General features: G+C 40.3%; 1 protein-coding gene across 1 annotated transcript in view; it reads left to right on the top strand.

The window, feature by feature from the left end:
• ENPEP (glutamyl aminopeptidase) overlaps positions 1-25,873 on the top strand; it is a 71,614-nt gene extending 45,741 nt beyond the window's left edge. Inside the window, exons 9-20 of the mRNA XM_089527070.1 lie at positions 2,855-2,920; positions 4,188-4,339; positions 6,511-6,590; positions 7,964-8,103; positions 8,809-8,864; positions 15,122-15,272; positions 16,922-16,995; positions 18,718-18,819; positions 18,928-19,098; positions 22,004-22,144; positions 23,770-23,851; positions 25,479-25,873. Coding sequence (XP_089383196.1) covers positions 2,855-2,920; positions 4,188-4,339; positions 6,511-6,590; positions 7,964-8,103; positions 8,809-8,864; positions 15,122-15,272; positions 16,922-16,995; positions 18,718-18,819; positions 18,928-19,098; positions 22,004-22,144; positions 23,770-23,851; positions 25,479-25,616 — 1,353 coding nt within the window. The 3' untranslated portion in view covers positions 25,617-25,873. The remainder of the gene's footprint in view (positions 1-2,854; positions 2,921-4,187; positions 4,340-6,510; positions 6,591-7,963; positions 8,104-8,808; positions 8,865-15,121; positions 15,273-16,921; positions 16,996-18,717; positions 18,820-18,927; positions 19,099-22,003; positions 22,145-23,769; positions 23,852-25,478) is intronic.
• Positions 25,874-26,531: the final 658 nt, after the last annotated feature.

Below are 26,531 nucleotides of genomic sequence, written 5' to 3'. Positions count from 1 at the left end.
CAATTATAGGTGAAAATGCCCAAAGGGGATGTTTAAAAGGCAATGCAGCAAAAGCACAGCTGTTCCCTGACAATGCTGTCCAGAGTGAAAAATAAATTTTTCTACACATTCCAATCACATGTCTGCAGGTTCCTTTCTTTGGCCTCTAAAAGTAGGTTTCAGTGCTTTTAAATGGACAGCTCTATTCTTTATCCGGCAATGACATTGGGAGTCAGCATTTTGTAGCCTGACACATTTATTGGACAATGCAATTAGGACTGAAGAGCTTGCAGAGAGCATTCTGACCATGATCTTTTTTGTTTACTGAAGCCTACATGGTGTACCTGGATTATAAATTCCTGTCCAGTTAAATGGATGAAGGTTATTTTAAGAAGTGTTCTTGAACAGCAGAAATATAAGGTGAACCGAGGTGTAATGAGAACAATTTGCTCTCTTACATAAATAGCTTTTTAATTGAATGAAATGATTAAGGTCAATGTGAATTATATTTTTGACTATGGCCCTTTGCGCCGGCCTGGGGCCAAAATTAGGGCTCGGTAGGGCTGGGCATCCACACATGCCCAGCCCTTCTTTCGGTGCCTGTGCACCATATTACCATATCCCCATCTACATGGGGCACGTGACGATGATGCACAGGCATCCAAGCACCCAAACGGCGCTCTCCAGGAGTGGTTGCATCATAGTGTGTGAGCGCCATTATGATGCCCCTAAAAAGAAGCCACCTAGAGTGGCTCCTTTTTAGGGAGTGCGTGGGTGCTGCACCATGTGGCTAGTGCGGCAACAATGAGGGGCAAAAATGAGCAGCATGGAGCTGCCCATCTGTATCCCCCCTATGTTTAAACCAAGGACAGAATTTATTTATTTATTTAAAGTTTCATATTCTTTCATTCATCTTGTAGCTCTTTTCAGTAAATGTAGTCTAGTCACAGATTAAATTTGCCGAATTTGGAAGTCCAACTTCTTACACCCAAATCTTATTCATCAGGAGTAGGTAAGTTGTGAACATTCAGGGGTTATTGTTGGACTTCAACTACTGGTGCTAGTCATTGCCAGTTGGTGGCTTCCACGCCCATAGAGGAGTGAAATCATTCCAAGTTCATCTTAAAAGTGTTTAAACCCTATCCCACACAATGGTTCAGCTGTTCAGTTGAAGCTTAATCCAAAATCTCTTTCCTTTAGAATTCAGGGTAAAACCCAGAGAATATTCAGCACCCCATTGACATGGAACCATCAGCTGTCACTAGCCCTAAGTCAGTATCACCAGTGGTGAGAAATGATGGCAGCTGAAGTCCAATAACTGAAGGGTCACAAATTGCCCACGTGTCTTTTCTGTCTTCCTATATTCATAAGTATCATATTGTCTGATGGAACTCATTTTATATTATTGCTTGTATGTGATCCTCTGCCATATACTGGAGCACATTCCATAGTGTTTAGCAGGAACATAATGGATCACGTTGTATACTTAGAAAAGGAACTTGAATTCTTTTGAGAATCAGGTCTTGAATATTATTCTTTTATTTGGGTCACTCCTATCTAAGCATATGCTTACTGCTTGTATGAAGCATTTGTAGCTATCTCCCTACCACCTATCAAAAGCACATACTGACAGAGCAATCTAATTGTAAATATTATTGGACCAACATGTAAGTTAGTTATATCAATAATTGTACCAGCACATTGGCCAAATGTGTGATACCACTCTAGCTCTGCTGTCATTTCTATAGTCTGGCATATGGATAGAATAGTCAAATGGGAAACAGAAAATATCTTGTGTCATTCAAGGTACCAGTTGCTGGGAAACTTGACTGGGAAGGTGCTATTGCATTCATGTCCTGCTTGTGGGTAGGAACTGAAAATAAAGCCTATGTATTCATGTTTCCATATGGGAGTAGCCATTTTTGTACCTCCTTAAACTAGCAGCAGAACTAAATCCATCTTGTTTCAGAAGTCTGTGTTTTCATATTTGCAGTGTGTTTTGGTGGGGGGAAATTGCACACAAAACTATACATACATTTGAAATATATGCAAATTAAAAATAAGTTTCTTTGGAAAATGAATGCAATGGAGACAATGTACTCAAAGGTGGCTAAACCAGTGCTGTTGAAAGTGATGGTCTGTGAGCCAGTGATGGCCTGTGAGATCCCAGGGAATCCAGTAATAACATGGCATAAATAGGGTACTGGTCCCTGGCATGTTGGGTCCACCAGGTCAGATAGTTTGGGAAGCACTGTTTAATACACAAAAGATGAGAACATTAGGAAAAAATCATGCAAAAATGCTTGTAATTTGAAGGAATGTACACAAAAATATACATAGATTTTGGTGTGGAAAGTGAAAAAGGAACTGGGACAGTTGCAATGAGAATGAAATGAGAAAGAAATGGATCATTTTTCATATCTGCTGGCCTCTAGTTGGCCACTGTGTGTATGAACTAAATGTAGGACTTTGGTCTGATATAGCACAACTCTTGTTGTTTATTAGGCCAAACCATTTAGGGCTTCATAAACCATTGTCAGTAGCATTTATGCCCATAAAAATTGTGCTCATAAAAATAATAGGAAACCAGTGCATAGTGTAAAGTTGCCGCTTGCTGATTCTGGAAAATTTCAGAGATGGGAAAAGTCACTCTTTTTGGACTAAAGTTCTCAGAATCAACCAGCCAGGATGGCCAAGCCAATGTGAGTGGTTGATTCTAGGAATTGTAATCCAAAAAAATAATTTTTCCAGGTTCTGTCCCACCCCATCAGGAGGCTGGCCTTTGCATCATGAAGAACCTCTAATACAGAAACATGAGGGCTGTTACACTGGGTGATAATACTTACAATTTAATGGTCTGTGTTTTCTCCAACAGAAATATTTGAAAGACTATGAGTTTAGAAATGCAAGAACGGATCAGTTCTGGAAAGCACTGGAAGAGGTACATTCTGTACAAAATTTTTATTCTTCTCCCATAGAAGTAGCAACAGCTATGTAGGTAGCTGGATCTGTATTTTGTTCCCCCTCTCCTCAGAATTCCTGGGATATTTGGGATGCAGGGATGGTATCCACCATAAAATAAATATGGCACATATATTATTTTGAGAAAATTATTTTTCAAGGAGTGCATGAGGGGAAAAAAGGAAAATCTCAGACATTTTTATCACAAAATGTTTTCTTAGAAATTTAGGTTCAGCTCTGTTTTGAGGCACTAACAGTCATTTATTTTTTCTGAATACATACTTCTAACTGATGAAGTTAGCTGGGTATGATATAGAGCCCACTTTCCTCATGCTCTGTGCAACACCATCATAGACAAAAGGTGCAAACAGTCCTTTTCTAGTGTTCCACCTTTCTTAAAAACTCTGTGTCCCACAGAAATGGTAATATTTTCTTGCAGGTGAGAGGAATTGTAGCCCTCCAGAAGGTGTTGCACTGCAGCTCCAAGCATCCCTAGATAGCATAGTGCATGATTATGGGACCTGTCCAGTCCAACAGCATTGGAAGGAAAACATGTTCCCCATTGCTAGCTATTAACTCTTAATAGTGTTTTCCTTGATGTCCTGACTGTAAAATTACAAGGAGTCCCCAAATGAATCAAGCAGCTGAGACCACTAGGAATGGAGGAGTACCATGGCGGAATATGGTGGTGGTGGTTATGTTTATTTATATCCCCTCCTCCATAAGTCTGGGATTCAAGGTGGCTTACAAAAGTTGATAAGAAATACAGCTTACTAGCTCTTCTCCTCTTCCTAGCCACAAAGGCAATTGATAGTTAGTTGCTCACTTACATACATTTTAGTCACCTCCTCCTTATTACTCACTTATTGCTTCTTACTCGTGTATTACTTAGTGTGGAAGGTGCTGTTGCAGTTTTTGCTGCAACAGGCTGACAACATTGTCTTCTAAGAATCAAATATTTTCACTTCAGGTAGCTTCCAATATCCTGAGCATTTACATCTCCAAATGTTCAAATAGGTGACTCTCCATCTATGGCAGCAGTATATAATAAACAGTTCTCTTTTCCTTTATTGCTGATGTTCAATAAAGATAGTTTTTGGACCAGCTGTGCTCATGTGATTCCTAAAATTTGAATTTATGAGAGGAAACTGTTCTCTCTGTAGGTTCTCACCTCCTAAGAAGAAGAGTTATACCCTTCTTCAGTCAGCTTTGGCTTTCTCATCATGACCATCCACTATTCTTCTTAGGCAAGTGGTCAACCGGTTGAAGAAGTGATGGACACCTGGACCAGGCAGATGGGATACCCTGTGTTGAACGTGAATTCAAACTTAACAATCACACAGAAGCGTTTCCTACTGGATCCTAATGCAGATCCTTCCCAGCCATCTTCTGACTTTGGGTAAACTTTCTCCAGTTTGTTGTTGTTGCCGTATTGGTCAAGGTCTAGGCTAAGTCATTCTGTTGCTCCCAAATGACTTTACTGCTTGGTTTTTATTTGAATATAGGACAGGAGTGAGCAAAATGCAGCCTTGCAGACGTTGTTGGACTGAAATTTCCAGCATTCCTCACTATTGCTTATTCTGGCAAGGGCTGATGGGAGTTTCAATATCCAGCAATATCCAGAGGCCAGTACTTTGTCCATCCAGCTACAAAAAATAATTTTAAAAAATCCCCCAATACTTTTAATTAGAGATAGGGCACTACTCCCATCATCACCCTTGCTGTAGGCTAAACTTACCTAGCTTTACAAATTTAGTAGGTGTGCTCTAAGTGTCTTCTAACTCAACAGCATTCATCAAGTGTATTGTTCAGTTTATAAGAATGATTTTCTTTATTAGTATTCCTGATTATAGCAGTATGGCAGAGCTAGAAACTGGAATCAGCAGGAATACGATTTCTTCCAGGCTTGCCCAACCCCAAACATTTTGCTGTCTGAGGTGAAGGGCAAGAGAGTACTCTCTCCTCATTCCACATATTTGACTGACAGTTGAATCTTAATTCAGGATTTGTGATGGATGCCACCCTCCACCACGTTTGAGGGCAACAGCTTACTTCAGAAGATGGAGATAGGCTGTGTATTAAGAGTGAAGAATGGCTGGGGTAACCAGGCAGAACAATGTGAGGACTACAGCTTTTCCCAACTCTCCCATCTCCCATCTGAGTAGCTGCCTCAGTCTGCCCAATGATAGGGTCAGCCCTACTTCTGAAGTATGTGGGACAAACCTACACAACTTGTGAATGACTTCTGGAAGACTAGTCATGTATTGGGATCTGCCAAGTGTTTGACAACTGTTCTCCTCTTATTTTTTTTTAATCAGTTCTAGATAAGCATAAAAAATAATCTCATTCGGCCTTTCCCAGGGATGTAGTTGTGGTGGGAAAGATAAAATGAAGCCATTGCCCCCCTAAAAAGACTTTCCCATGATTTTTTTCCCATTATTTCCCAAATTTCTAGCAGTGCAGTAACTTAAAATTTTATTTGAACTTTTAGATATACAGTTTAGGTTTCAAATGAAAAGGGGCAAATAAAGGTAACCAATAGAATGATGGACTCACAAATTGAAGTGTTCTACGTATCAATGATTTTCTGTGTCTAAGGCTGTTGCCACACTGCAGAATTAATGTAGTGTGACAGTGCTTTATCTGTTATGGCTCCATCCTGTAGAATCCTGGGATTTATAGCACTCTTTGGGAGAGAAGGCTAAAGAAGTTATAAACCTACAAATCCCATAGGATAGAGCTACCACCCTTAACGTGCTGGTAAACTGCATTATTTCTACAGTATAAATGCACCCTAATTCTCTCCAAGAACTCTCTCTTAGGGAGCAGAGTTCCCTAACAATTAGGGGGTGGGGATGCATTCATTTTGTGCTCCCTTCCTCCCAGATACACTCTGTGCTTTTGTTGGGCTGTCATGAATTTAGCTCACTCGGCCATAAACTGTTCAGAGCTATACTGAGAAGGATTGGTGCTAGGAGTTAGGTACTGAATCAATGAAATCATTTGACAATAATCTGAGGAAAAGGCAGGCAGCCTTTCCTCTCAAAATACAAAACCCTGAGGAGGGACGCCTTTGTGTCACAGAATAGGAAACCCCACAAAGAAGAGACAAATACCCTGTGTAATGAATTGGCATCTCTAAATTGGAATGACAAAGGGGTGGGCTCCAAGATTTTTGAGATCCTGGGGGGGGGGGGGGCATTTAAAAAGAAGTCCCTCAAAATGCCATGTTTTTGGTCCTCAGTGGCCTGCATGAAGTCTCCTTTTTCCAACAGGAAAGTGACCCCAGAAGTAACAAACAGGGGTTGGGGTGGGCTGTTGAGAGGTGTGTAGCCCTCCAAGGTATTTGTAGGGGCAATAGAGCCTTCAAACATCTCGACAGTTGTCCACCACAACCTAAATACCTAGACACTTGGGCAATGTTTGAGTTAACATGCAAAAATTGCTTAATCTTGCCTGTATTCTTTTTGCTTATTGAATCCAGAAAAAACCATGGGTTATTGCTGCAGAATGCTTCATAAATGTTTTATTATGTTTAAGCTGAAAATGCCTTGCTTTTCAAATTTTCAGTTACAGGTGGAATATTCCAGTGAAATGGTATGAAGGAAATACAATCAGTGAAACATTCTACAATAAATCAGAACCTGCAGGTAATCTTAATTAGTGGATAATGGATATCTAAGCAATAAAACTTTTTAAGAAACAAATTAATTTAAAGTTAAACATCAGCCCAGCCCTATTCAGCCTACTTTCCTGAAGTAAGTACAACAATGACATCAATGAGATTTTCCAAGTTTTGAATAAGATGTCTTTTTGATAAGGATGGAAAGTAATGCCAATAGCCTTTGAAGGATCTCAGTACAAGTATCTATGGGGCTTGACAGGCCGCCCCGAAAGAGCAGGCTGGAGGTGCCCATTTTTGCTCCTGAGGGAGGCCACAAAAGCAAAACCATGCGGCTTCCCTCCACATCAAAAAGAACCTGCTAAAAGTGGGTTCTTTTTGGTGCACGCGGTGGACGCCATGAGTGTGCCATTGGCCCACTGCCATGTGTAGATGACACAAGCGCGTTGGTGTGACGTGTAGATGCTGTGCCACGTTTGCATGATCATGGCAGCCTCCATGTGGATGGGGCCATGCCATGAGGTTGCAGCCACCACACGGTAGGGCTCAGGACCATGCGGTCACTCTGTAATCTCGAGCCCTAAAATCGGCCACATCTGCACTGTATAAATAATGCAGTGACAGTGCTTTAACTGCCGTGGATCAATGCTATGGAATTCTGGGATTTGTAGTTTGGTGGGTCACCAGAGCTCTCTGACAGAGAAGGCTAAATATCTCACAAAACTACAAATCCCAGAATTCCATAGCATTGAGCCATAGCAGTTAAAGCAGTGTCAAACTGCATTATTTATACAGTGCGGGTGCAACCTATGTTGCATCTCTGAGACTTCTTGTGAGACAACTTATAGGGGGGAAAGGAGTTGCATAGAGTGAGTTGTGGGATACTTTCTGAACCCAAAGAAAATTCAAATGTACTGAGGCTTAGTAATAAGATTAGCATTGTAGTTAATATTAAGAATAAGTGGTAAGTGTACACTTCCTTTTTTTCCAGAACCCTCTAAGAATTACAGAGTTGCCCATTTCACTCCATGCATGCTCCAAATCTAATGATAAACAAGATCATGTCACTTCAGTTTTTTGGCATCATGGTTTGCTGGGGGAAAATGACATGAGACCTTTTTTCTTTCTTTCTTTCTCAATACATTACATTACCTGGGACAAAAAAAATATGCTAAAAGAAAAAAGCAATAACATTTTTGGGATAATTTTGGTCCCAGGCTGTTTTGACTTTCAGGGGAAAAAATCTGTACATAACAAATGCCTCAAATTTAGCAATATTGTTTACAACCTTTCAGGATAAACAGACAAGAACTGTGGAGAGTGACAAGGACCTTGGAGAGAGGATGTTTCATATAGCCCTATCTTTGTAAGGCCTTCTTTGTTTTTTCTTCAACTCCACAGGCATTACTATTACACGACCCAGCAATCCTACTCCCAATTCTTTCTTGAAAGTGAACAAGGATCATGTTGGTTTTTATCGTGTCAACTATGAAACACGAGATTGGGATGATTTGGCCAGTATCATGACTAACAACCACCAGGTCAGTCTGCTGAAAGGGATATGGGCCTTCCTTTATGGGATGTGAGAGCCAGAGTGGTGCAGCTGTTAAAAGTGTTGAAGTAGAATTTGGATGGAATCAGGAGGGCAAGAGTCCACTAAGACAGGAATCAGGAGGGCAAGAGTCCACTAAGACAAGAAACTAACTGGGTGAACTTCAACCAGTCACTCCCTCTCTGCTTCATCTACCTTATGGGGCTGTCATTAAAAGTGGAGGAGAAGAGTCATGTGTGTTGCCTTGAGGCTGTTACAGGAAAGATGAGATATAAATATTTTCAGGTGATTCACAGCATCTTCAGTTGACCCAAGAGGCATCAATCGTTTCTTCTTCCATTTTAATACTATTTAATGTATCATGGAATTGTTTTAGATGTTTTATAGTGTTTGTTTTTGATGCTGTTGTTGTTGTGGGCCTTCAAGCCATTTCTGACTAAGGCAAATCTCTCAGCCTTCCTCTGAGGCTGAGAGACTGTGATTTGTCCAAGGTCACCCAGTGGGTTTACATGGTTGTGTCAGGATTCAAACCCTAGTCTCCAGAGTCATAGTCCAGTGCTCACACTACTACTCCAAGCCATTTTACCAAATGTGTGTTTTAATAGAAGAATTTTATGATTTGCTGAGTGCAATTAAAGATGACGGAACAAACCTGTTTTTTCCTCTCTCTTTTTCCCCCCTCTCTCTCCATTAGGATTTTAGTTCAGCTGATCGTGCTGGCTTTCTTGAAGATGCTTTTGCATTGGCTAGGTAGGTGCCATTATGAAATGTTTTGTGTGTTTGTGTATTTCTCTACATGCTTCCTCTTTCCTCTCAAATCTATTGTTGTGGCCTGATTATCTTGAGGCAATCAGCCCCAGTGAATGGTGTTCTAGCAATATCTTGCACTACCATTTGCACCTTCTGCTATTGATGTCTAGTTGAGATAAAATCTGAGAAAATACTTTCAAATTATGTGTTTGAAATACAGATTGTTACAGGGTTTTTTTTAAGCCCACAGACTGCTGAGAAAATAGGAGAGTTTGGTTTTATCAACAGAGCTAGCATGGACCAGAAGTAAACTCATTCTGATTCTTCAAAAAGGTCATAGGCCAGCCTTCTCCAACCTGGTGCCCTGCAGCTGCAACTTCTATCATTCCAAGTTAGCAGATCCAACATAGCTCAACACATCTAGAAAGAACTAGGTTGGGGAAGGCTAACATGGCTAAGTCTCATTCTGTGAAAAGATAAACTAAACCCTTCTCTCACTTCCTCTTTCCTAATACTTTTCTTGATACCTGCTGCCTGCACTTCTGGCTCTGTTTATTTGCAGTGGAGCTTTCCCATTTCTCCTATGCTTTTCCCAAGACCTATCTTCTTATAAAGCATCTTAAGGAGCCCTGGTAGTACAGTGGTTAAATGCCAGTACTGCAGCTACTCACTCACAGCTACAAGGTTGTGAGTTCAATTCCAGCCAGGGGCTCCATGGTCAACTCAGCCTGGCATCCTTCCGAGGATGCTAAAATGAGTACCCAGCTTGTCGGGGGCAATTAGCTTATATATTGTTAACCACTTAGAGACTGCTTAATTCAGTATGAAGCGGTATATAAATGTAGCTGCTATTGCTATTAGGAGCCCTGCTGGCACAGTGTGAACAATGCCAGTACTGCAGCCTCTTACAGCCACAAGTTTGTGAGTTCAATCCCAGGCAAGGCTCCACGGTCAACTTAGCCTTACATCCTTCCATAGGTCTCTAAAATGAGTACCCAGCCTGTTGGGGGCAATTAGTTTACACATTGTAAACTTCTTAGGAAGTGCTTAAGTGTACTGATAAGTGGTATAGAAATGTACTTGATATTGCTATTCCTGTCTTTATAAGAGGTATTTACTTTTGGGCCAGATATATCAGAACAGAAATACAGGCACCATTTCATAAAAAAAAGGAACAAAGGAACTCAGGGAACTAAGGAAAGTAAAAGAAGTGTTTTTAAAATCCAAAAGGTTGATGGTTTTGTGGGGGAAGGCTTTAACTGATCTGGGGTCTATCAAGAGCCTACTCATTCTGGGAAGGAAGGTGTAGAATGAGGTCACTGACTTTCCCAAATAAGAATTCTGTCCCCACTAGAATATTCTTTTCATCCCCACATTTCTACCATTGTGGTAACCTAAAACTTTACTTGAGAATCTACAAATAGAATTTAGACACTGAAAGAGAAGAGACAAAGTTACTACAGACAGAACAATGGACAGAGCCACGAACCACAGACAGAGAAAATGTGAGTTCTAGGTGTGAACAATTATCAGTGTCTCAATTACCAATGTGAAAAATTCATGGGGCAGAATTCTTATTTGGAGGAGGGGAATGCCCTTATTTTGCCTTCTGTGACCATCTCTCTCTCTCTCTCTCTCTCTCTCTCTCTCTCTCTCTCTCTCTCTCTCTGTGTGTGTGTGTGTGTGTGTGTGTGTTGTTGTGGCTTGGTTATCACATCTTGAGGCATTCAGCCCTAATGCATGGAGTTCCAGTAATATCATAGAATACCTTTTTCTCCTGTTTAAATTGTATGAATGAATCTGGGCAATGAGATTATGTATGATGAATTTAATACTGTAGAGGGGAACAGTTACTTCAAGGAAAAGGAACTAAAACCTGTCTATATCTAATGACCATGGAGGACCTACATACATTCAACCCTGATGATAAGGAAGTCTAAACAGTTGAAGATTTCTCATAACTTGAATCAATCATTGATCAGAACAGAGACTGCAGTTAGCAAATAAAAAGACTAGGAATAGGAAGGGCAGAGATGAAAGAACTAGCCAAAATCTTAACAAGCAAAGATATACAATTGAGCACTAAAGTTAGAATTGTCCAAGCCATGGTATTCCCCATCATTGTGTATGGATGTGAGAGCTGGACAGTGAAAAAAGTGGATAAAAAGAAAGTAAACTCATTTGAGATGTGGTGCTGGAGAAGAGTGCTGAGGATACTATGGACAACCAAAAAGACAAACAAATGCATCCTTGAACAGATCAAGCCTGAAATACCCCTAGAAGCCAAGTTGATCAAATTGAGGCTGTCATATTTTGGCCACACCATGAGACAACACAACATTAAAAAAGACAATAATGTGAGGAAAGGTGGAGGGTAATAGAAAGAGAGAAAGACTAGATGGCTAAACTGAGTTAGGGAGGTCATGGGCATGAATCTACGGCCTGTTACAGACAGGCCAAAATAAAGCTGCTTCGAGTCACTTTGGAGGTATGGTATTTCAATGATGCATGTGTCCTAAGAGTCCAAAAGCCGCACCAAAGCCACGCTCCAGTCCTAAGGACTGGAATGCAGCTTTGGTGTGGCTTTTGGAGTCTTAGGACTCATGCATCATTGAAATACCATACCTCCAAAGTGACTTGAAGCAGCTTTATTTTGGCCTGTCTGTAACAGGCCTACAAGACTTTAGCAAAGCAATGGAATACAGGGGGTCTTGGAGATGTCTCATCCACAGGGTCACTGCGAGTCAAGGTCACCTCAATGGTAGTTAGCAACAATATCTGAGGGAAGGAGGCAGGCAAAAGAGAAAAAAATTGAATTGTGGCAAGTGCACTGATTACCTGAGATTTACATCTACTGTTTGGTTTAGCTGCCATCCACAATGGAAACATTATACTTTTCATCTGGCTTGCAGAATGAATGAATTCCATCAACAATTGTAAAAAGGGAATCCTCTTATTTAGAAGCACCCCAAGATCAGTTGTATAGCACTATAATTAAGGATGACAGATTCAGTACTTCCTTATCCATTTTCACTCAGTAAGGCAGTTGCTTTTGCTATAGAATCAAGCTGAAGAACTGTAGAAGTAAAGCTATGTGTGAGGGCCAAAAAGGATCACTATAGACAACTGTGAAGATTCTTTTTATAAACCTTGAAAAAATCAGGAGAATATAAAAATAATGTGAGTTTTGTGGCTAAATTTGTTAGGCATGGAACAGCAGTACAGAAGTGACATCATAGTCTGATTTGCAACTGGTTGCATGGAACAACTGAGTTAGCATTTTTCAGTGAAACAGGATTAATATTGTACTTGGCTACTGAAACAGCTGAGTTGGCCCCCAATTCACCACTTTGAAGGTTCTTTTCTTACACTTCCATGATTAGGATGAATATGTACAAATGCCCAGACTGGATTTGATTTAAACTGGGTTTCAGAGCAGTTTAAATCAAACTGGGAGGTGTCTGGAGAAAAATGAGCTTTAAGGATGGATCTAAAAATAAGCAGATTGGAAAAAAAAATTGTTTGAAAAATTGGAAACCATTTATGGAGGGTTTGAGCAACAGGAAATCTATCCATGTAATAATTTGTGGTTATGATTATTAGTAACTTCAATAAGCTTATTTCGTTGGTAATACTAGAGTAATATATTTGTGCTTTTGTATCTTTACAGTTTGAATTTGGAGGTCAGAGTTCTTTTGTGTTTTAGTTATGTAATGTTTAATGTATTAATTTATGTTAATTTGTCCTTACTGTTTTTGTTTAGTGTTTTAGTGTTTAATACATTAGTATGGTCTATATCAAAACTAATAAATTGAGCATGGAACATCAGGGAAGAAATGAAGTCACAGTCTGATTTGCTTCTACTTGCTATGCACACACACATACACAACGTAACACAAGTGAGTTTGCTACATACTACTACAGCTCTTTAAGGGAGAAGATTCAGCAGTTTGGGTATCTCCTGTAAATTTTTCTTGTAATGTCTGGACTAAAAAGACCTACATAGCCTGTATCTGCACTGTAGAAATAATCCAGGTTGACACCACTTTAACTGTCATGGCACCATGCTATGGAATTCTGGGACTTGTAGTTTTGTGAGACATTTAACCTTCTCTGTCAAAGAGTCCTGGTGTCATTACAAAGTACAAATCCCAGGATTCCATAGCATGGAGTCATCACAATTAAAATTGTGTTAATCTATATTATTTCTGCAGTGCCAATGCAGCCTATTTAGGTCTTTTTAGTCCAGACTTTCAGGAGATATCCAAACTGCTGAACCTTCTACCTTAAAAAGGTTCAGCATCTTGAATAGTTCTTTTAAATTTCAGTCTAAAACCCAGGGTGGATTCCCTATCCCACTGATATGATTGCTACCAGTCACCACTGGTGAAAGTGGGAAGACACTCAGATAGCTAACTGTAGAGATGAACCAAGACTATCAATTTCCAGTGTACCACACTTGCATATGGCTTCTCCTCCAAACAACAACAACAACAACAATGTGCAAAAAACTTTTCTATTTCTACATTAATCTGTGATGGAAAACATATGTTCCGTTAAAGAATTACATAAATATGTATTTTCTCTCAAAATACATGTCCATTTATATAAACTGGATGCATGTTGATACATTTAAACTGCTGTGAACTGTGTCACAACACTGAGGAATATAACATCAAATGATCACTTAATGTCTGACTTGCACATTTAACTGGAAGGTACAAATCATGCCATTTTATGTAGGAATTCCCTAACTGCATTCCCTAACTGAGAGCTGGATGAGCAGAAACTAGCAGTATAAATGTAATGAGCAACTAACTATGCTGCCTGGGTAACTCTTTAATGTGCTGTTTATATTGTCAATATAGTATAAGAAAGCCTTCCCCAACCTGTGGCCCTTCAGATGTGTTGGACTACAAATTCCACCATCACCAGCCAGCATGGACATTAAATGGGAATGATGAGAAGATAGTCCAGCACACCCAGAGGGCACCTAGTTTGTATGAAGGCTAGTATAAGTAAAAGCAATGAAATCTGTGAAACAAAATCCATACTTCTTGTGATGCAGTTGTCTACAGGTGAGGGAATTTACTGCTCATTCTATATACATTGTGCACATCTCTTCATCTGCGCTGGAGCACACAATTCCCCTGAGCCTACTTTCTCTCTTTTTCCCAGAAGCTGTTCAGGATGGGGAGATCTCTCAGTTTTTGCTTTCTCTTGCATTCCTTTTTAAAAAATTAAACCTTGAAGTTCTTTCCTTCACATATTTGAACTGTTTCTCTGTTTTTTGTCCTGATGGTGACCTCTTGTCCCAAGTACTGTTTACATATTAGGACAAATATTGTAGCACACCCATTTCTTTAAGAGCAACCCATTGTTTTTCATGATTTACATAATCAATGGCTTTGTTATAATCTATAAAGCACAGGCTGATTGTCTTCTGAAATACTTTGGTGCACGCTATTATCCAAGATATGCTTGCAGTATGATCCCTAGTGTTTCTTATGTTTCTCAATCCTGCTTGGACAGCTGGCATTTGTCACAACATCTATGGCAAAAATCTTTGTTACAAAATTTAAAGCATCACTTTGCTTGCATGGGAGATTAATGCAATGGTCCAGTGGTTATTGTAATCCCTGATGCCCCCTTTCTTGGGGATTGAATGTATTTTGAGGGTTTTCAATCTGTTGGCTATTGTTTTGTTTTCCATATTTGTTCACAGATTTTAGTTAGAATTGGAATGGATTCTGCCTCTGTATTTTGAAATTGCTCTGTTGGCATGACTTTAGCTCCAGGACATTTATTTCTCCCAAATGCTTTGAGTGCTACCATTTATTTCAAACTCTGCATTTAACTAACAGAATAATACAGTTAAGTAAGTACAGCAACATGCCAGCATTGTGAAAGTGAGCTAAGAGCCAGTATGGTGAACTGGTTTGAGTGTTGGGCTATGAATCTGGAAAGCAGGGTTTGAATCCCTGCTCAGCCATGAAAAACCATTGGGTGAATTTGGCCAAGTCAGTCCCTCAGCCTCTGAGGATGGAAATAGCAATCCCCATCTGAACAAACTTGCCAAGAAAACCCTGTGATAAGTTTGCCTTAGGGTCATCATAAGTCAGAAACTACTTGAACACCAACCCCAAAACATTTTACAGGGTGGAAAGAAACACAAAGCCTATAGACAAAACTGTATTTGGTGCTAAACTGGATTACTGTCTGTTTAAAGATTTGTTTCTTCCTCACACCTTCCCCAGGGCCAGACTTCTCAATTATTCTTATGCCTTGAACCTAACAAAATACCTGAAAAATGAAAAGGAATACATACCATGGCAAAGAGTTGTAGCAGCTGTATCTTATATTGGAAATATGCTTCAAGATGATAATACACTCTATCCCAAATTTCAGGTAAGAAAGTAAAGAAATATGGGCTATTATACTACATAGTTTTTGGACACTTATCTTGGTAAACATTTTCTCAGCATGGGGGGCTAGGTCTTTTCTCCTGTCTCCAACAAGTTAAGACCTTTTTATTTAAGCAGGGACCGGGTGATTAAGGAGTCATGTAAAGGGCTTTTATTGGTGTGTGGGTGCTGTGTTTTTCTCAAATTATGCGTGTTTTTCCATGATAGTTAATATTGTTTGTTCACGTTTATGTCATCAGGGTTTTAGTTCTATCTTGTTGTAATCTTGTTCTGAGCCTCCTTGGTCCCATGTTGGGAAAAAGGCAGGCTATTAAATAATACATAAATTATTATTATATTCCCTTCCATGCCATGATTTTCTGTCTTCCTGGCAAGAGATATTTTGTATTCAGTGTCCACTTGCTTCTTATCAGGCTGTTTTTTATGCTTCCTCCCACCATAGGTTTCCCCCTCAAGTTTTTCTGCCCTCCTACCAGTGGTGTTTCTGCACTAGGGGTCACCCGGTGTGTCAGGGTGGGGCTTGGAGTGGAGTCAAAGAAGCACATTCCCTTCATTTCTTCCAGTGCACCATTTTACTCATGAGTAAACCACACAGCAGAGAGGGAAGGTGCACTTGGTTGAGTATCACCCGGTGCAGTCCACATACACCCCACACAGACTCGCAGTGACACCACTGCCTGCTACAAATGCTGCGATCCACTCAGTTCTGATTATACATTTCAGTTGTGCAATAATTATGCCATTTTAACTATATAAGGTCCAGCACTTATAAAGTAAACTCACATAGCAGAACTTAGAAAATTATTTTTTTAAATCACATTTTAAACTTTATTTAAATGCACAGATTACATTAAAGTTTGGCATATCATTGCATGGAGAGTGACCAGTAATCCCATCTGCATCTACTTGGCATAACCAGAAGACAGGATCGCTGAACAGAATGCTATGGCATATGTATAGAACCTAATGATTCATCAGCTGTTCTCATTTAGCATCAATTTAACAGAGAATTATTACCAATAGATAATAGAACAACATGAGCAACATGTCACTGGGACAGGTTCTGTTGACACAACAGAATGCAGACTTTTGTGATAACAATGGGTGAAGTTGGAATGTATGTAGTGGGGAGACTATTTGGCCAGATACAATGACAGTGGGATGAGGAATAGCCTGTTTATTGTGTTCTGGCCTCACCCACACCCATCCTAGTGAAATTCCACCTACTGTTAAAGATCTGTTGAGTGCAAAGGTTCAAACTATGTTCATCAGCTAGGCTTAGCCCATGAAAAAATAACAGACAACCTATGTAGAATCTCTTTTCAGTACTCAGCCTGGAAATCGTTTGTTGCATTAGATTAGCAATTGAACTTTTTGCAGGGTTTTAAATCAGTAGCACTATGAAGGTAGACAAAAACTTGCTTATTTTGAATAGCCTATTTCTCAAGTGCTTAATTATCTTTATCGCTGCTGCTGCTGCTCCCTTTTTGTTCCTTTGCTAGCACCTATACTGTCATATTTATTCTGGAGTAGTGCACCAACAGAAATTCAACCTGTGTCTCTATTCATAATGTGTATAGATTGGTTGGTTTTTTTCCCACAATGGCTACTGACACTGTGTCTGCCTTCTAGGAATATTTTCGTAACCTGGTCAAACCCATTGCAGATCAGCTAGAATGGAAGAATGATGGTGACCATATTAATAGGTAAAGCATTTCTTCTCATTGCATATATGTATAGTCGTGAGCACTCATTTGTCATTTCTTTTGGAATTCAGAATCTGCCTTACAGATTCTGTTACTCTCAACCTTCATCAGACCCATCTCTGTTTGAAGGACTATAGCTGTAGATAAATGCAAAACATCTGTTCATAATAGTGGGACAGAAACATCCTAAGTGTGAACTAGAAAGCAGCCAGACTCATTAGCATTAAACAATCAGTGCAAAAAAGCTGAACAGTAATTCCTTTACACTACATACTAATACCACTGTGATTTTTAACTGCTATGACTGTATCCTATGGAATCCTGTGATTCAGTGGCTGGCATCCCATTAGCAATGTACACATGTACATAACAGTATGGATGCTTGGGTTTATTTTCAGTCACAGCAGCAGTTGGAATTCACTTTCTCTCTCTGCAATCACCAAAGCCCTCCTCCAAGACCTACCACATCCCTGCTGAAGACCTACCAAGACCTACCATAGCCCCATGGCTAATCCATACCTGGTGGAGAGTGGGAGGGCTCAAAGCAGGCTATGCTGCCATAGCAAGATGCAAAGTGACTGGGTCAGCCATTGCAACTTCTGGGAGACTCCAGCAGAACTCAGCATTTGTTAGGCAATCTCATTGTGTCTGGTTATGGGAATATAGTTTGGCTATGGATAGGTGGGTTTCAGCAGGGCTGCAATAGGTCCAGAATGGTGGTAGCAAATGGCTCTGTGTAGAGTCAGTGTGGTGCCATGGTTTCAACACTGGACTATGACTCTGGAGATCAGGATTTGATTCCCACTTGGTCATGGAAACCCACTGCTTCCACTGACATTTGGCAACCCAGTTTGCTAGCTGGAAGACAGAGAGAGAAGAAACAGAGCTTGCCAAAATGACAACAGTGTTTATATGTAACCCAGTGGGCCAACATCCCCTGACTTTCAAATGCTCCCTGTTATTATACAAGTTGTTATGAAACCAAAAGTATTTACATAATTCTATGAATTGCCATACCACATCACTGCTTTTCAAAGTCTTCTCACTTTCCAAACTGGGTTGTCACAGAGTATTAGGGCTGCCAAGTGAAAAACAGGACACAACTCCTGTATGTTTAAGAACTGTGTAGAAGAAGGGATTTTAGCATGTGTGGCTTGTCTTGCAAACTCTACCTTCTGAAATTGCTTCTTCCACACAACCATTAAAAAACATAAGTGGGCAAAATGCAGCATTTTGTGGTTCTTGAAACATTCAGAATTCCCAAACATATCTTCCTCTGACCAAAAAAACCCAAACAATTAAATAAAATAAAGTGAATTGCTTCTGGAAGCCTTCAGGTAGAACAATTTACCTTTTAAATAAGTTCCAAAGCCTCCTTGTAAGGTTTAACATTTTAAAACCCTACACATTATTGAGAACCAGAAGTGGACTTCTGGCTACTTTGCTCTGATGAGTTCCTTTTCTGGTAGACTATGAGGCTTCTGGAGGCTCCTGTGATATAAAACTGGCCCCAGCCTGTTGCAGTTGCCTTGTCCTGTTTGTCACCTGGCAACCCTATGTGGTATGTAGAGCCACTATTTCAGAAAACAAGCCTGGTGTACCAAATAGTCGCATTGGCTTTATTGAATATATTCAATATTTAACATATCCAAAATTAATAGGCTTGCTTGCTTTCTTTCTTTCTTTCTTTCTTTCTTTCTTTCTTTCTTTCTTTCTTTCCAGTCTCCTACGTACAACAGTTCTAGAATTTGCATGTGACATGAATGATCCAGAGGCTTTGAGTAACGCATCTCGGTTATTTGAAGAATGGCTGAAAGGAACAAGGTGAATGTATATCTATAGATTTCATTCAAACAAACACACAACAAGCATACACAGAGTAAAGTGAAAGGTATGCCACCTCCTCAATAATGTCATTTTCTTAAACATTAGCCTAGATGTGAATCTCCGTCTCTTGGTTTATCGCTATGGGATGCAGCATTCTGGCAATGAGCAAGCCTGGAATTATATGTTTGAGAAGTATCAAAATACAGCATTAGCTCAAGAAAAAGAGAAGTTGCTATATGGCCTGGCATCAGTGAAAAACATCACCCTACTGGACAGGTTAGTGTAAAAATACTATTGACCTCCCACACTAAAAGTATTTACTAAGTTTTGCATTCAGAGTGTTGTACAGTGTGCCCGCATCATATGCATACGCTGAAAGCACCGCCATAAGAAGTGATGCCGCATGCCGGAAGAAACAATGGCGTGTGTGCCCATGGCGCGTACATGCCGCCGCCACCCCGCAGCACCATGAGCACGAGCCCCATTACTTGTAATGGGGCTAAGCATACGTGCTATTTCTTTTACGCAGGGTGTGTATGTCCAGAATGGATCCCCCGCGTAAAAGAAGGGTGCACTGTATAATATTATTAGGAGCCCTGGTGGCGCAGTGGTTAAATGCCAGTACTGCAGCCATTTACAGCCACAAGGCTGTGCATTCGATCCTAGTCAGGGCTCCAGGATCAACTCATAGAATCATAGAGTTGGAAGAGACCACAAGGGCCATCCAGTCCAACCTCCTACCATGCAGGCAATCTCAATCAAAGTATATCTGACAACTCAGCCTGGTATCCTTCCATAGGTTGCTAAAATGAGTACCCAAATTGTTGGGAGCAATTGACTTACAGATTGTAAACTGTTTAGAGAGTGTTTAAGTGCACTGATAAGTGGTATAGAAATGTACTTTCTATTGCTATTTAAAAGATCAAAAACATTCATAGGATCATAGAATCATAGAATCATAGAATCGTAGAGTTGGAAGAGACCACTAGGGCCATCCAGTCCAACCCCCTGCCATGCAGGAAATCCAAATCAAAGCATCCCTGACAGATGGCCATCCAGCCTCTGTTTAAAGACCTCCAAGGAAGGAGACTCTATCACCTTCCGAGGAAGTGCATTCCACTGTCGAACAGCCCTTACTGTCAGGAAGTTCCTCCTAATGTTCAGGTGGAATCTCTTTTCCTGTAGCTTGCATCCGTTGTTCCGGGTCCTGTTCTCTGGAGCAGCAGAAAACAAGCTTGCTCCCTCCTCAATATGACATCCTTTCAAATATTTAAACAGGGCTATCATATCACCTCTTAACCTTCTTTTCTCCAGGCTAAACATCCCCAGCTCCCTAAGTCGTTCTTCATAGGGCATGGTTTCCAGACCCTTCACCATTTTTGTCGCCCTCCTTTGGACACGCTCCAGTTTCTCAATGTCCTTTCTGAATTGTGGCGCCCAGAACTGGACACAATATTCTAGGTGGGGCCTGACCAAAGCAGAATACAGTGGCACTATTACTTCTCTTGATCTAGACACTATACTTCTATTGATGCAGCCTAAAATAGCATTGGCCTTTTTAGCTGCCGCATCACACTGTTCACTCATGTTCAACTTGTGGTCTACTTGGACTCCTAGATCCCTTTCACACGTAGTTTCATTCAGCCAGGTGTCACCCATCCTATATCTGTGCATTTTATTTTTCCGCCCTAAGTGCAATACCTTACATTTCTCTGTGTTGAATTCAAGAAACAAGCAAGCAGCAATTTCCAGTCAGTGGTTTGAGGAATCAATCATTAAAACTGACAGAAAGCTAAAAGGCTTGAACAAAAAAAAATGCAGTTGATTTCAAAAAGAAGACAAAGATGGTGTCTTAGGAACAGCCTTATACTGAGTCTTTCTACCACACTTTTGTTAATTCTCATCAGAAGTGATTCTCCAGGGTTTTAGGTAGGTTTCATTCCTAGCTCTACCTGGAGATTCCTGGAATTCCTGAGTGGTTTCCCATCCATTTCTAATCCAGCCTGACCTGCAGGAATAAGATAAGGTTGAAGATGCTCAGGGTCATATGTTGACCAGCTTCTCTAGGAAGAGACTGTTGCAGACCGATACAACAGAAAAAGGACACACACCTTGTCACCATTACCTGTGGCAGGGGGTATACAGCAGAGTTTCTAAAATCACAGTGTTGTTCTTTTATGTTTAGGGATTTTTTGTCCAAAATGGCTCACTGCCAAAATGCATGTTATGTAGTAATTCCATGATAAAGGAAAGAAAAGTGGGGAGTTCCATTCCTAGGCAAATATGATGTTCTTGATTTGGATTAGGGTCTTGGTAGAAGATCCAGTTAGTATCCCCTATGAAGATGCTACAAATTAATATGGATTAGGGAGCCATTTTGATCAGAGCAGTGATATGGAGAGAGATGGTTAGACTTCTTCTGCCATCCATTGCTCCCAGGTCCAATTTTTTGCAAAGTGATGCATTGTGGTTATTAAAACAATGAAATAAGACAAATGAGACCTACTGTTATACCCCACTATAAATGTTACAGATTGGAAAGTTACCTTTGTGGATTATAGCACCCAGTTGGCTGCGACAATTCTTGGAGTCATAGTCTAAAGAGTAACTTTCCCAAGCTGTACACACACACACACACTTACTGTTTCATATTCACTAAATAGCCCTGAATATTCATTGACCATTGGAAATTAATCTGGGGCTTTCTAACTATATAGCCAGTCATGAATAGCTTCCCTGAAGGAGTGTCTGGCTAACATGCAAAAGGGGAATGTTGGGCATGTTTTATGTCACACAGTCAGTTCACATGAGCTGACAATGAAGCCCAGCTGGCTTGGCCCTGTGCATATGGTAATAACCTATTTATCATTTAATGTAAAAATATGCCATGTTGCAATATCAAGGGACATTTAATCCAGTTCCTCCCACTCCTCTTTCTCACTAGGGCCTTCCCAATTGATGTTTTGAGGAGTCTGGTTTTATGGACACAACCTGTGGAATTAGGGTTGTTCCTTGTTTTTCTGTGTGTGTGTGTTTAAAATTTTTAAAGAACTTTCTTGTTCCTTACAAATTAGTCTTAATGGCAGGGTGTTTCAAGATGCGGTCTACAGCTCATTTTCCATGCAGCCTTAATGAAATACTTATCATCTTGTGTAATTATTTCTTATCTGATTCCTCCTAGATTTTTAAAGTGCATCTACAACACAACTCTCATTAAAAGTCAAGATGTGTTCACTGTTTTGCGATACATCTCCTTTAACAGCTATGGCAAAACCATGGTTTGGGACTGGGTTCGCCTTAACTGGGAATATTTAGTCAGTAGGTAAGTTGTATGCTCCATCCCTTAATGTGGTATTTGAGTGTGTCAGACTGGCTGAGAATAATACTGTCAGGAGACTAGACTTTCTCAAGAGTCTCCTAGTTGGATCACCTCAAGCAGAACGCTCAAAGTGGAGATGCCACCCTCTTCAGAGATTTATGGTTTCATTAGCAGAAGAGAACTGATAGCTCCAATAGTGAAAGTGGTAGAAGAGTTCCAGAAGGGAAGCTACTGGGAGGCAACACAATGGCAGAGGATTTCTTAAATCTCTTAAATACAGTGGAGTGGCACTTTAGCTAACTCCTGCTTAGTACTGCACAGAAGACGACACTGGCAAACCACTTCTGGATGTCTTTTATTTTGAAAACCCTATGTTGAGACAGTCTAAAATTAAGCAAGAGAGAGTGCTGGAAGATGAAATCCCTGGGTGAAAATGCATTCAACCAGCTACTGGGAAAGACCAAAGACTAAGTGTAACATGGAATATTGGAAGTATGAACCAGGGCAAGCTAGAAACTGTAAAACAAGAAATAGAATGCACAGAGCTATATCAAGCTATAAAGAGAGAATCCATTCAAATTCTAATAAAATCTGGAAAACAATGAAATGGCCCTCAGATTGGAAGCACTTTCAAGATCTGATACATGTAACCATAAATGCAGTCATATCCACATGCCACCAAAGACAGAACATAAACCTTGTTTTGTTTCACTCGTTCCCTTCTTTGTCACCTTCAGCATAATATTTGCATAATAATTCTAGGAATAGTGTTTATGTAAAACCTGCCCAACAACTTTTCTTGCCTGTCCCAAAAAGTGTGCCCTAAAATCGCTTGTAACACCACAGATACTCCACTCCCAAAGAGGTGAATTTATGTGTGGAGGTACTTTCTGCCCAAACACAAGTCTTGGGGCTTGCTGAAGATCATAGGCAGTTAGGGGAAGAGCATTTAAGAGCTCACTCCCAATGTTTCTGTGCTATCCACCCAAATCCAATTTTTACATTCATTTATTATATTCACATCTCTCCCTTCCTGATAGTCAGGATAATATATAATACAAACCTTTAAACTTCACAGTGACTAGGGAAATGCATCCTACCATACAATAAACTTGAAGAGTTGTATTAAAATTAAAGAGTAAGAGAATACTAAACATTAAAAGCCCAATGGAACAGAATAGTTGTGATTATTTTTCTGGAGGAGGAGGAGGAGGTGGAGAAAAAACTACTCTCATGTTCCGTTAGGAGTTAATTCCACAATCAGGCAGCCCTCCAGACAACACTTTGCTAGGACCTTGATCAAACCTAAAGTCAGTTCTGATTACTTTTCCTAACATAGGCGCAGTACACACCACCAATAATCGGTGCACCAGCGCTGATACTAGGGTTAGGGACCGTACAACAGCCTCACAGTCCCTAACCCTAGTATGAAGTGGCTGCGTTACAATGGCAGTGCCCTGTATACATGGGTTCCGCCTTTGTGACTGCCTCCAATGTGGATAGGTCCAACTAGGTCCTCTAGGCTTCATGGTCTTTTGGATATTTAAATTCATATCTTCTCAGTTCTAATCCTAAATTCTGATGACTACACCACACAGGCTCTCATTGGCTTGTGTTCTTTTTTCCAGATACACACTGAATGACAGAAATCTTGGGCGCCTACCATCAAGAATAACAGGAACATTCAACACAGAGCTCCAGCTTTGGCAGGTGAGGATTTGCATACTTCACTTATCCAGTTTGGATGCTGAGCTTAGAAAACTTACTCTTTTGTACTACAACTTTCAGTGCCAAGCCAATAGTCACCATACTGTCTGGGAGATTCTGGGAGCTCTAGTCCAAAATGGAAATGCTCTAAACTCTCTTCAGATATAATGATAAATTCCAGTTAGTGCAGGATGCAACTGATGTCAGTCTCTCCTTATAGATGTGTTGGGGAAGAGGTGCAGAAAGCACATCATTCTCACACTGCTGAGTGATGTTTTAGCATCAGGATCATTCAGAGATATTTTGCTGTGTCAGGTAAATGACTGCACACTGACAATGGGACAGGGGCCATATCTGGCTAAATCCAGCTGGTTCAGAGAGTACAGGGTAGGCCAGGAGGCACAGACCACTTTGTTGACCAAAAGAGGGGAATGGCAACAGAGCTCAGGAAGAATAGTTAAACTTGCTAGTGCTGTACCACAGCATCTTCCACCCACTGGTGGCCCCCATATCAGTGGGTTGAGGAATCCAGGCACCAGTTATCCAAGGTACTATGTCCTCTTCCCAAAACAGGTCCAGTGCCTTGGATAGTTCCTTTTAAACTATCTCAAATCCAGAGGAGATTTGTTGTATCACCTCCATTGGAGTCAGCATCTGCTGCTGCTGCCATCCAAGGTGGTTGTCTCACTCCACTTAATGTATGTAACATTGCAGCTACTGTACACTATCAACCTATACATTCTGTGTCAGGTCCCTTAGTTTCTTCCTTTTACTCATTTATACTGCACCTTTCTCCTAGTATGAGACCAGAGACAATTTACAACACAGGTTAAAACAGAACATATGTTAAATTAAATCTTAATTTTAAAAAACCCAACAGTTCAGCAGTGCAGGTGTATCTGACATGAATCAGAGTGTTGGCAAGGGCAGAGAGTCTAATCATATGTCACCAGGCCAGATTCATCAGCTTATATTCCTTCTATAGATGCTATGGGCCAATTCAGGGGTGAGAAGGCATTAAAGTAAGAGCAGGAACCCTGGTCTCAAGAATCACAGTCCACTCAAACCACTACGTCACACTGGCTTTGAGCAAGTTATACTCTCTCAACCTTAGAGGATGGCAATGGCAAATTCCCTCTGAAGAAATTTGCAAAGAAAACCCTGTAATAGATTAGCCTTAGAGTCACCATAAGTTGGAAACCACTAGAAGGCACACAACAGTAACAACTAGTGGCATGAGGATGAAGGTTGAACACACACATTGCTGCCTCAATCCAAATTTGAAAACAAATGTTTTCAATGCTAGCTAGAGGCTTTTAAGATTTGTCAATCCTCAAAGTAATTTTTCCCAGGCTCAGAGTCATATTGGTCTGTTGTGAATTCTTCAGCTCAAGAGCATTACAGCACCCTGCCAAGTACAAGAGAGCACCAATCCAGTTAGAAGACTATTCATGATGATTGTTATGTTGGTATGCAGCTGATATGAAACTAGTGAGGGAAAGTACAATGCATGAGAGACTGTGCCCTGAAAATCCTGCAGACCTGAGATAAGCAAAACAAGGGTTAATCCCCAGGCAAACAAGTTCTTTCACACTTGTTAATGTACATGATGTTGTTTTTTTCTCTTAAGATGGAAAATTTCTTTGAGAAGTATCCTAATGCTGGAGCTGGGGAAGCATCCAGAAAACAGGCAGTTGAAACTCTGAAGAGCAATATTGAGTGGCTCAAGCAACACAAAGAAGAGATAGCAGTATGGTTTGGGAGTTAAAATGGATCAAGCTCTGCATAATAATGTGGATATCTTTTTACCTTATGTAAACTCTTAGGACTCTATTTTCAAACTGTAACAAAATGGGGGAATTTGTAAAAACTCTTTCTTCTAAATCCTGGTAAATTTGTCTATATCAGAATATATTAATTTATTGTAATGCTATGGTCACACAAGCCAGAGGGAATCTCTAGATCCAGCTTTGTCTATTAATACCTGTTTTCTCATTTTAAGTAGGGCTACAAAGTGCAAAATTATTATTATCATGTAAGTAATTACAGGATCTCAATCCTCATAGTCATCACTGGTGTGTGTGTGTTTGTGTGTGTTAACCACACTGACAACTTTGAAAATAAGTCCTTTGTTTATACAAAAACCATATTATTCCATGTACTCAGGATGCCCTTTCAAACCTAACTTCAGAGCAATCCATTCCACACAGAGAGAGCATTTAGCCTCTGATTCCATAGAGGAAAATCAGGCTGGATATGTTTTCTCCAAGGTAGTGAAACAGTCACCTAATGTGACTTTGTAAAATAACTCTTGTGAATATATTATCATCTGCTGTATTTGTACAGCCAGGCAGTTATTTAAATTCATTTTCACTATGTCAAGAAGATAATGTGCTGCTGAAAAATTCTGCAAAGCATGGTCTGATAACACATGTGTGATCACAAGTACCTCTGGAGAAGCCATAGCTTGATAGAAGAGTACATGCTTTGAAGAGAGAAGATTGCCTATTCAAGAATGTCAAGTAAAGGCATGGACATTTCTGTGCCTGCAACCCTGAAAGGTCCCTACCAGAATAAACATGACTGAATTAATAGCAGCAGTCTGATTCAGGGTAAGACAGCTTTGTGTCAGCATGAGATCATACCAAGAAAACCTGTAGGCATGGATGGAGAAATGGCTTTC

Source organism: Sceloporus occidentalis, unplaced genomic scaffold, assembly GCF_023333645.1.
Source record: "Sceloporus occidentalis isolate IW3139 unplaced genomic scaffold, rSceOcc1.0.p SCAF_5, whole genome shotgun sequence".
Taxonomy (NCBI): Eukaryota; Metazoa; Chordata; class Lepidosauria; order Squamata; family Phrynosomatidae; genus Sceloporus; species Sceloporus occidentalis.
Note: the sequence above shows the minus strand (reverse complement) of the source record. Positions and strands in the feature narration are given on the sequence as shown.